General features: G+C 51.2%; 2 protein-coding genes across 3 annotated transcripts in view; one reads left to right on the forward strand and one right to left on the reverse strand.

Annotated features, from left to right (window-relative positions):
* Positions 1–347: 347 nt before the first annotated feature.
* On the reverse strand, positions 348–9,339 carry FOXM1 (forkhead box M1). 2 transcript variants are annotated; one of them, XM_026046957.1, is made up of 9 exons: positions 9,290–9,339; positions 7,814–8,410; positions 6,508–6,656; positions 6,097–6,252; positions 5,528–5,656; positions 4,898–4,942; positions 3,899–3,974; positions 3,281–3,462; positions 348–2,241 (listed from the first exon to the last, which is right to left on the reverse strand). In XM_026046957.1, the coding sequence occupies exons 2-9, from the start codon at positions 8,361–8,363 to the stop codon at positions 1,192–1,194; spliced, it is 2,337 nt and encodes a 778-aa protein (XP_025902742.1). In that variant the 5' UTR covers positions 8,364–8,410; positions 9,290–9,339; the 3' UTR covers positions 348–1,191. The 2 variants fall into 2 exon arrangements, with proteins under 2 accessions (XP_025902742.1, XP_025902743.1); XM_026046958.1 differs by lacking the exon at positions 4,898–4,942.
* Positions 9,340–10,689: 1,350 nt separating this feature from the next.
* The window catches only part of RHNO1 (RAD9-HUS1-RAD1 interacting nuclear orphan 1), a 3,341-nt gene continuing 2,626 nt past the window's right edge, over positions 10,690–11,404 (forward strand). The window contains exon 1 of the mRNA XM_026046949.1: positions 10,690–10,938. Coding sequence (XP_025902734.1) covers positions 10,768–10,938 — 171 coding nt within the window. The 5' untranslated portion in view covers positions 10,690–10,767. The remainder of the gene's footprint in view (positions 10,939–11,404) is intronic.

An 11,404-nucleotide genomic window follows, 5' to 3' on the forward strand; every position in this document is an offset into this window, starting at 1 on the left:
TACCTAGGTGAATGCCAAATGCTGATGATAAGAAAGACAGTACTCAGCTGTGTTCCCACACAAGCTTTATTAAGTAGTAGTAGTAGTAGTGACCACAAACTGTTTGCTTGAGGTGCATGAGCCATCATTTGTCGGTAAGTAGAAGAGTAAGATCTTTTACATGGCACTTTACTGCAATGACACGAGCTCCAGGGACCAGGGATGAGTTTCCTCCTTGCATGGTTCACTAAGAGGTCATTTTTCAGTGAAAATACCAGCATCTACCTCTCAGGTTCTCTTTTACCATTTCAACTGATGATTGTAATGAGGGCCACTTTAAACCATTCCCTAGAAGCCAGTCTTACTGCAACAGTGACTTTACCCAGTCCTCAAAGTACATAATAGAAGGACTCTGGAACCAGAAGAGTTAGAGCTTGATCCAAGAGCAAGAGCTCTTCACCATTCCAGCTTGGGAAAAAGAGCTGTGAGAGGAAGCTGAACTAAGAATTCATAGTGAAACAGGTTATGTGGATTGCAGCATAACTCGAGTAGTTGCTCAGTCACATATAGATCCCTTCCCAGCAACATTCAGAGCAGCCTTGGCCAATGGGTTTTTGAAGTGAAAAAAAGTATTTTGGTGCTCTCATCTAGGATGGAAGATTACAGAAGTGGAACATATGGAGAACACTAAGCCAAGCCCTGTACCAGCCCAAATAGTCCCATAATAAGCCTATAAGAATAAAGTTACTGTTATAAAGGCTAGTTTAAGGCATGTACAGTATTTACACACATTGAAACTACACTAAGAGGGGAACAAAGTGAAGGGAAGTACGGAAGGAGCTAGGAAGAAGGTCCCAAGCTCTTTCCTATCAGACCCAACTGAGGAGTATGCTTTTATTTCCTCTGATGCCTTCAGTAGCAAAGGCCATCCAGTGCCTACCTAGATGTTCTTCTGGCAATCTCCAGAGACTCATCGCTAGCACAAGAGCTTCCACCTTGTCCCGCATAATAGTCTATTGCAGCTTATAACAGGGAGCTTATAGCAGCCAATGGGCCTGTCTCCCAGCCTAGCCGGAGTCAATACTGCCCAGGGAGGGGGGAACTAGTCACAAGCAGGTATTAAACATCTTCTTAGGCTTGGTGAACAGATCTCAGAGGAGGAGAGTGCTTTCCATAACGTCACCATAAGCCAGTTTCAGCCCTCGGGCCAGTTTACTTCAGCTCAGGTATGAGCTGAGACCAACTAATGTCTGTTCCTAGGTTTTCATCTTCAAGACCAGGAAAGCTGATATCTAGAAGGATTTTGCTCAGACTGTCATTCATGGTGTCCAGAATCAGGCCTTCCATGAGCGACCGGTTTTCAGTAAGGCCAGAGGCCGGCAGTTCCACAGATGACTGTTTGGTGGATTCATGAATGAAAGAGGGGGAGCTTGTAAGGGGGCCGGGCATCATTTCACTGGATTCCGTATTGAGCAGTTCCCGAGGGGACTCAAAAAGGGGATTTTTAGGAGGAGTGCTGTTAAAACCCAGCAAGTCCTGGTTCTCTCGGAGAGGCGTGAAGGACAACTGGAAGGTTCTCACTGGGCTGAAGTCCAGTTCATTACTTTCCTTGGCTAATGACGCGGGTTTCCAGGGATCAAGGCACCCTAGTGGAGGGGTCGTAGCTGGGACTTTGCTGGGAGTGGAAGAAACTGGCAACTTGCTGAACAGCTCCTTGACGGGAGTTTTAAAGGGCCCCTCTTCCTCCTGGGAGCAGCTGAACTGCGATACGTTCTCCAGGGCCTGGCTTTCCTGCAGGAAGGGAACGTCTGCCCCTAAGCGGAAAGTGCTGTAGTCACTGCCCTCCGGCAAAACGAGCAGCGGCTCCTCGGAGCAAGGCAGCGCGAGGCGCTGTTTCCTTCGGGATCTGCCTGCTTCCCGCCTCTCCCGCCTCTTTATAACGAGTGTGTCGGAAACGCCCTTGGATGGGGACTTCAGCAGGGTGAAGTGTTTCTTCTGCTTGGTGGCTGAGCCCGGCAGGAAGGAGCTGGGCTCTTCCTTTACGGGTAAGGCTGAGGGGAATGGAGACAGAGAGTCGTCCGGCTGGGAGCCCTGCTCCTCCTTGACGCACAGGGCTTCGGGGAAAGGCACCGACTCCTCCCCAGGCTGGGAGCTGCTCTCCTTCAGAGAGAGGGCTGGGGCAAATAAACTTTCGTCACATTGACTCTCCTCCTTGACAGCAGTCATTGGTACAGAGGATGACTCTTCAGCAGAGAGACACATCTACAAAAAAAAAAAAAAAAAACCACACAACAACAACAAACAAAGCGATAAGCAGCCAGTAAGCAAGGATTTGCCACATCCAAAAATACAAATGATCATAGAAATAACAGAAAAAATACAAATGATCATAGAAATAACAGAAATACCAGTAGTAAAGGCGGCCTTCAGATAGAGATGGAGCTCTCTGTCTCCTGATAGAGATTGATCTCCATGTGCAATGAGTACAGAGATGCCTACAGATCACATGGGAAGGATTTGAGCCAAGTGATGCCCTTAGGACCACTATAAAGAACTGTTCTAGGTGGAGAGACAGAGGGAAAGCTAAGCAATTCTGGAAAATGCAAGCACTTTTGTTTCTCCTTACGCCATCTGCATGTAAAATAGAATGCAGGAGCACAATATTCATGGAGAATAAGCAGAAGAGGGAGTGGAAGGGGGAAACATAGATCACAGGAGGAGGGAACATGAAACAGCAGGCATACAAAGAGAATAGGACCGAGTTAAGAAAGGATGGAGCAGTTCTGGGTTTATAAGCTCTAAGCATTGAAGAGCAGGGAGAGAAATGCTAGGAGTTGAGTGTCTAATAACTGTTTTGATTCAGACCGGAGTTATCTGGGTACTGCTTCTTGCTGATTCTGTGGAGTTCCAAAAACTGAGATGACCTAGAAAGAAATGCTGCTCCAGTAGCAGGTTCTTGTGTTAGGGCTGTTAGGGTCAAGTATTTTAGGCACAAGAAAGGGCCATTGCTCACACTCCTATTTCTTCAGATCCGAGCAGAGAAACACATGGTCTTGTCCATTTAACCCAGAGACCTTCCCCTCTTCCCGGGACTTAAGGCAACCCGTATAGCAAGTCAACTAGCAGGCAATAGTCACCCTAGAGATGGACAAGGGCAGCGAGTGTTGTCACTGGCTAGTTGCTTGCCATAAGCCTGTCTTTTAAAGGCCCTAGTAAAGGTACGAAAGGAACCTGGCAAAGAACAGGGTCCAAAGAAGGCAACAATTGGAGGAAATATAAACAAAGGGAAAAAAAGCCCAACCTTTGGAGCAATGCGCACACGCTTATTGCTCCGGACGGACTCTGCGCTGTTGAGGGATGTCCCTTGTGCCATGGATAGAGGGACCTTCATAGAAGGCTGCAAGACAAGAGGCTGACTCAAAGGAAACTGGATCGGGACCAGGTAGGAGTTGATGCGAGGAAGCAATGGCTTCATCTTTCGTCCTGGAAAGGAAAAGAACAGATTTCCCGGCTTCCTGCCCTTCACTGCTTCTGGAAACACACGTACCTATCAGGAAGTCCTCCTAAATCCCCCCAAATTAACAAGCTGATGAGGGGTAGAATCACCAGCCTTCTCTGCTAATTTTGGATGTACAAATCCCAAGCCAGAAGCCCTGATGAAGAAGATATAGTTCTTTGCACAAATTCTAGACCTAAAGTTGGGGTAGCTCTGCTCTCACTCCGTTTTGAGTGTCTAATTCTTCCCCCCGACATCCTCTCTCAGACACAGCAGCACTGTCTCAATTCCAAACAGCTCTAAGAAGACTTTGAGCTGCAAGGCTGAGTCACAATTTCCATTTTTATTGCTGTGGAAATCTAGGACAGGCTCCAAGACTTAGAGGATGGATTCTTTTAGGCCTAGGCTTATAAAAGTACTCACGTGCATTATGAGGCTCGGTTTTGCTGCTGCTGCTTCCCATGTTCTTCTGGAGATCTTGAACATGTCGCTTTTGCTGCTGTAGTTGTGGAAAAAAAGTGGGAGAAGAAAGAGATTTAAAAAGAACCCATCTTTGTTCAGCGGCCTCATTCAGAAACGTGAATCCAGAGGCCTGTGCCAAGCTACTACAGAGAGAGCAGCAGTTACTAGCAGTCATTCGTGCTGGACCTGCTTCTGTGCCACTGGTTTTTCTGTGGCAAGCCGTCTCAAGGTTATCAACCAAGAGCTACCAACGTAGAGAAAGAGCTGGCAGGACAGAGCAGCTCCAACCCTGGACTCTGCTGCAGAAGCAACCAGGGAGGAGCGTCCTCAGCGCCCGAGGGCCGGCGAGCGGGATAACCACACGGAGCGTCAGGTCTCTACACAAACCGTGACCGGGATGTTTGAGTAGAAGAGCGGAGGCAGCAGAGGAACTGGGGGGCAGAGCAAATGGAAAGAGGGCCAGGGCAGGAGCGGTGACGGGAAGGCGCTCGAGTGGCTGCTCGCACGCCTGCCGTGTTACAGCAGCTGGATGCAGGGGAGACAGCAAACAGGTCAGTCCTTCCAAGTCCCAGTGCAGCTACATTCCCATGAGAGAAAGGGAGCACTCAGAGATCCTGCTTGCTCTGGATTTAAGCCCCAGAACAGATTGGGACCAGAGCCAGGGAGACCGGATTGTGGCCAAAACGTCCGGCTGGGCTTGTCCTTGGGAGGCTCTGTGCAGCCTACTCCAGCTGCAGGATGCTCATTGCTCCAAGTTGTGCAGCTTCAGCAGCTAACCAAAAGCATAACAGCTGAAGCAGCAGCCCTCTGGCTCGACTCTTTTCCCTAAATAGAAGTGTGTGGAGCTGTTTGATGAGGTGCAGCGGTGACCCAGCTCCCTCCCCAAGCCTTCTGCCTTTGCCTTGTAACTGTCCAGAAGTAAAAGGAAGCCCAAGCCCCGAGCCAGAGGGAAAATCTTACTGATTCAGAGTGCTCAGGCGATGTTGGTGACCCCAAGTCCAGTGGCTGGTGACAGCAAGGCAGTGAGAGGGAGAAAAATAAGAGGATGTTATCAACCAAGGGGGAAAAAATGGGGCATTTTAACCTTGCATAATCCGAACAAACCAGAAATTGAATCTGTCCTCCCACTGCAAGTAACACAGAAAAGACTGACTACACCTATTCCACCAACTATGGTTTCCTCTGCAACGTGCTAATTCCTAAAACATTCATCTGGGAAAAAGCAAGCTTTTTGTCTTGTGACTCTCTAGGCAAAGCACCATAGGAACAGTATGAATGACCACTCCAGCAGGAACCTTCCCACTGGTTTACATCAGGCCCATGGAAACAGGTCCAATAAGTTTATTATTACATTTGTCACACCTCCTGAAGAATACACCTATCCCAAAGAAGCTCCAGTTTATGTACTTCTCTTGATCTTGATGTGATCCCTTCTCGTACAAATACGAAGCTCGTCTATTTGTCAAGCAAGAGATTGAATCCAACTTGTACAAAAAAGCTCACATCAAAACAGCTAAAATAAGGTGCATCTGGCTAGCGTGGCGTTTAGGAGCTGGATAGATTGAGATTTTCTTTGCACGAGGCACTCACCTTAAAGACCTGGTCCAAAGTCAAGCAACGGTTGGCATCAGGGTGGATAGTCCAAAAGGAGATTTTACCATTAGCAGAGGTTTCACGGACAAACATGTCATGAAGGGACAGGTTGTGCCGGATGGAGTTCTGGGAGGGAGGAAAAACAGTAGCTTTGTTACGAGCACAGCAGGTCCGTCCTCAGACACGACTTTCCTGGCACAGGAATCCTGTTCCAGAGCCTAGGGTAGGTGGATCTTCATATTCACTGCATACCCTGCCATAAATCAAGCCAACCCTGTCATAAAGGCCTTGCGTTCTCCTGGCTCTCAAAATCCCTATTCTTACATCAGTGAAAAAGCATCCCACCATATTTCCTATGTGGCATGGGAAAAGAAAAAAATGGATACTGAAGAAGAAAAAAAGTGGAACATGGAAATCTGGAATGAGAAGGCAATGCGGGTCGTGGGCGGGAGGGTGCTTAATTTCCATTTTGTTCTACAGACTGGCAAATTGCTTTTCGTTTTCACCCGAAGGCTTACAATGTTATCCCCCTGCAGCCCACAGCTACTCGAGGTTCTGCATTTTACCTTCCAACCTGGCTTAGCCACATGTTTAAAATAAGGGAAATGATCTTCAATCCAGGTATAGATGTCCTTCAGAGTCATCCGTTTCTTCTCAGTGCTGTTGATGGCAAACTGGATCATGGCCATGTAGGAGTAAGGGGGTCGCTCCGATACTGAATCCTGCCAGGAGGAGGAAGAGGAAGAGATAGGAACAGTAGCAGCAGAGTCTTCTTCAGTGTGAGATACAGAGAGAACAATATATGAGGAGAGGGACCATGCCTGGATCCTCCTCCAGGTGCTGCTATTCAAAGCAGTAAAGGGGGATCCCAGGTTGCATAGGGATGGTCACAGCAAGTTCTTCCAGGGGGTCTGATGCACATGCACTGCCTCCCTCTCAGCAGGTGCAGTGCCTGCCCTGGTGCCTCTCCTGCTTACCTTGGTTCGTTCCTGAAGCGGTGTCCGGTTTTCCTTCTCTCTCTCCTGCTTCACAGGACATGGGCTCAGCCCATCGGATCTCATCTTCCCCAGCCACTGGATGTTAGTGAGACTATTATCCAACACAGGGCTAGTTGCCTCACTGCTGCCTGTTGGGATATCAAGCCCAGAGCCCTGTTTACTTGTGAGTAACACTCTTCCCCCTTAGTCCCAAGTGCCAAAAGGAAGGGCCTGGCCACTCTTCCCCAAAAAGATAACTCTTTCTCATGATAGGAACAAGAGAGTATTTGCAAAGGTATTCTCTTGTGGATATAGCTTGAAATCCCGGTTTCATATGAAGTTGCCCAGTTTCTGAAAAAAAAAGGAAAAAAAAGCTGCAGCCCCCAATTCCTTACCAAAATCAGACTACTGCTCTCAGCCAGAACCAGGACAGTGTTGACTACAGCGTGTTGAGAATTGAGGTATTTGTTTTGTTTTTTTTTTTTTTTCACTTAAAGGACAAATCTAAGAGGCAGAGACCAAGGAGGCGATGGCATAACCTCTAGCAGAAAGAGTCTAGCATAAGAGCTAAGTGGGAAGCTCAGGTATCTGCTGATTTTGAACAGCAGTGAAGAAAACTAAGTTTTAATTGTACTGCTTCTGGTGACGCTGTTTGTAACAATACAGGTGCTGGGGCTGCCAATGGATTATGATAAACAGGACTATATATATATGGGATAAGCCCCAAGGAAACAAAACTTCCTTCTTTATTTTCGGTTTTAAACATGCATTTGAGCTGAGCTGCCATTCCGAATAAGATCCATCCCACTTCCAGTGTTTGTCCTGAAGCCCCACGAGACAGCAGAGAAACTTGCCGCACAGTTACTGAAGGAGGGGAAATCATCTCTGCTGCAAAGCCAAAGGCCCATGAGTTTTGTCACTCACTGAACTACCTCTGCTCTAGTCTTGATTCCAGTCATGAACGTTTTGCTAAATGGAACTCAGTTCTTCCACTCTTGACTTCCCCAAACCAGCTCCTCTTTCTCCCCAGCACTGAAGTTTTGCTCTGCACTGAAGTTTTGTCCACCCCTTTGCACGTGCCAGGCCTGTCTCTTGTACAGAGCTACGTGCACTGGAATCCTTTGGGGCTCGCCACGTGCGATAGCTGACGCACGTCACCCGTTTTGTATTTCACACATTGCTTTTCAGTCCTGCCTACTGACACCCGGGCACTGCACTCGTCGGCACACCTCAGATCTCCTTCTCTCCGTAGCAGGACAAGAAAAGGGTAAAGATTACATACTCTAAAAGGGTAAAGATTACATACCGTTGCCTTCCTGCTCCTGCCCGACCATGGGATCAATTCCCGAGTGCAAGAGCATTGTCCCCGCTGCAAAACCAGCGCCCTGCATGACGTGCTTCTCCCTGTCCCACCTCTCCGCCTCGCCGGGTGCTGTTCTGGCTTTTGCTTGTGACGGGAGGTGCTGCAGCGGGGCTGGCTCTGCTGCATGAGAGGAGCCCCCGCTGCTGATGAGAATGAACTTGTTGGGCCCATTGCTGCCACTTTCCTTTCCCTTTGCTGTCAGTGCCTCGATGATGCTCTGGATGTCGGCGCTCGTCGGGATGGCCACCACTTGCGTGTTCGGCATAGTAGGGTGATTGATGATCTTTATTCCCGCAGGGAATTTCTGCAGGCCACAGTCCGCTCTGAGCCTGGGTTGGTTGCCAAGTTGGTCCCTTTGGCTGTGCTCCTGCTTAGGAGTCTTTTTCCCCTGACCGCCGGGCTCGTCTCTGGCTGAAGCGCTGGGTGCATCCTTCTGCGGGAGGGTCAGTTTCCTTCGTTTGAGAATTAAGGGCCTGCGAGGGCTGGTCCTCATTATTGATCTGTGCAGGCAGTCTCCATTGAGAAGGACAAGAACAAATCCTGCAGCACAAAACGTTCCATGTGAGAGCAGGAAGGGCAGGAACCAAGGGCTAAGAAAGGAAAGGCGAATGGGGTAAGGCGCCAGGGGTGCTTCACATTCACAGCAATTGCCACGAGCCTGGGAACAAGGGAAGCTTTGAACAACGTTCATGGAACTGCTGGGAAGCAGCACTGTGCTTCCTTTGTCCGCATGCTCCGTAAACAGAGGGAGACCTTCGCAAAGCAGGAACGTGTGTCAATGAGTATGGGACCACAGGCAGAACAGGAGCAAAAGGGAGTCACGCCATTGTGCACTGGTGGATTTGGTTCTGCCAGGTGGGAAACAAGGGCAGTGCCAGCAAGAGCCACCCGCGCAGCTACAGAAGGGAAGAAGCCCAGCGGATAAAACCCCGAGGGGCTGCCCCAGCGGCTGCCCAGCTGCTGAAGGGGGCTCCGCGTTGCAGAGGGCACTGCGGCCGGGCCCTCGGCAGGGCCCTTCGCAGCAGCTCCAGGCCCCGCACGGGGCTTCCCCGCGGCGGGAGCCCGGAAGCGGCATCTCCAGCCGCCTCCCGCGGGGCTGCACCGCCGCAGCGGCGAGACCTCGCCCGGGCAGGCCGCAAGCAGCGCGCAGCAGAAGGCCGGAGGAGGCCTTCCCGCTGCCCCCCAGCCCGCGGGGCACTCAGGGGGCCAGCTCCCTAGGGCGAGACCCGCCTGCACCGCTCGCTCTGCTGCCCCGCGCGCCCAGCGGCCGCCGAGCTGCTTCCCTCTCTCCCTCCCGGCCTGCCTCCCTCCCTCCCGGCCTGCCTCCGTGCGCCGCGCGCAGGCCGCGCTCCCGGCCCCGCCGCTGCGCGACGCCCCACGGGCGGACATCGCGGGCGGACATCGCGGGCGGACACTCACCGGCTGCCCGGGCGGGGCTGGGGGGAGGAAGCGCCCCGGCCGCTTCCGGGGCTCCGCCGCCGCTCGCGCCGCCGCTCGTTTCCCGGTTTGAATTTGGCGCCCGGCGCCTCGTTGGCACCACGTGACGGCGCGGCCCAATGAGGCGCGGCGCTGAGGGGGCGGAGCGCTGCGGGCCAATGGGCGGCGGTGCCGGCGCGTCCGGGTGTCCCGGAAGGCTGCGAGGCGTCGCGGTTGCCGCCGCCGCCGCCGCCCGCCCGCCCGGCAGGTGGGTCCGGGCGGGAGGCGCCTCCCGCGCGGGGGGTTCCCGGTGCCGGCCGAGCGGGAAGGGAGGCGGCACCGCCGGGCAGGGCCGGGCCGGGGGGACGGGGCGGCCCCGGGGGTCCCATGGGGCCCGCGGCGGGAGCGGGGCGGCCCCGGGCGGGGGTCCCATGGGGCCCGCGGCGGGAGGCGGCTCTGCGGGGACGGGCGCACTGCGCGCAAAGAAAGGAAAACACGCGGAGATGTTGCCAGGGAAGCTGTAAGGTGCGTCATGTGGCGTTTGCCGTGTTTATATATATATTTTTTTCTTTAAAAATCCTGAAATTGGAAATGGAGAGGTTGGCGTAGGGAATATGCTGTAGGGGAAGTAGAGCTCACGGCTGGAAACGGGAGGACTTGCGGTCTGCCCCCATCCTGGGCTGGGGGCTCCCCGCCTTGCAGAGCCTTTCCAGCTGTGAATCGGAAAAGAAGTTTCCGTGATTTCTAAACGGTTCTTTTTCAGTTCTGACTAGACTAGATATAGTGCTGTTGGGAAGAAATTATTTCTTAAAATCCCCCACAGCGCTGGTTCAGTAGTCCAAGGTATTTGTATTTCAGATGTGTTTTTTTTTTTTCTAGCAGCTTAGTGTTTGAAATTCCTTAAAATTTTAGTGACCAGGCTTGTTCTGTGAATGCAGTTGGGCTTATTTTAGTCAGGCCTGATGTCTTTATTAATTTCAAATGAAGACAAATACTTACGTGAGCTTAAGACACCTGGTTTATGGATCTACTCTTATGCTCTTGTAAAGAAATATTCTTCCCCATGTTGATGAATGCTGCTCAAAGTGCCAGCTGAGAACTCCTTTTGCCGCTAGGGTGTTTTAGGTCATTTTCCTGCCTTCCTGTACCTGGCCACCCGCTTCCCTAAAGCGGGGAGCAGTTAATTATCTGCCCTGTTGGGCTTCTGTGAAATCCACCTTATGGCAGTTCTGAAGTCCAGTACTACTGGTGTAAATACAGAGGTCGCTTTGAGATGGGAACATGGGACTGTTGCCTAAAGGGTTTTTACTTCTGTTTGAAATCTGTGTTTGAGGTGTCTGAATAAGTTTGTCTTCAAACCCCTTTGTTTGCCTCTCCCAGATTTGAGAGCGCTTTAGCCTCTTCTTGCGGTGCTTTCCCCTTTCTCCGCTGCATCCTAGCAAGCACCATGAGGTTTCTCAGTGGTTTCGCCCTGCCTCTTGATGCCTCCGAAGAAGAAGAAATGCCCCCGCCAGGCCAGGAAGGCAGAGCTGGTGTTCCTTGAGAGGCCGCGGGGGGGGCCTGTCCGTGCCTGGGAATCTCCACTGCCTCTGGCTGAGAACCCGAGACTTGTTCCTACCAAGCCCGCAGACCAGAACGCCTCCACTGCCTGGGTTGGTACCGATCGCCTCTCCCTCGGCCTCCTCCCGAAATGTGCTTCTCAGTGTCGTCTCGCGTGTCTCAGCAAAGCCCCCTCTATCTCGGATACTGCAAATCAGTGCTATGGCCTTGCATTTGTCAAAGCTGTAATCGTAATCTTTAATGTAAATTGCACTGCAGTAACTGTTGGCTAAAACATAAATGAGTGCTTCTGAGTTGCCTCATGCTCTGGTTGCAAATCACCAGTGATGTCCTGGTTATCTGAAAGCATAAAACTGTACAAAATCTGTGTTGATCAATTATTACGAGTGGTCTTCTGAAAAACTGACTCTCAGGAGAACGCTGCTTTAAACAGTGACTGCAGTCCTGCATGTGATAAAATGTTATTCTGGGGCTCTTTTCCGTTTCTTTTCCGTTTCTTTTCCGTTTCTTTTCCGTTTCTTTTCCGTTTCTTTTCCGTTTCTTTTCCGTTTCTTTTCC

The sequence above is a fragment of the Nothoprocta perdicaria genome, unplaced genomic scaffold, assembly GCF_003342845.1.
Source record: "Nothoprocta perdicaria isolate Ctin4 unplaced genomic scaffold, notPer1 scaffold_464, whole genome shotgun sequence".
Lineage (NCBI taxonomy): Eukaryota > Metazoa > Chordata > Aves > Tinamiformes > Tinamidae > Nothoprocta > Nothoprocta perdicaria.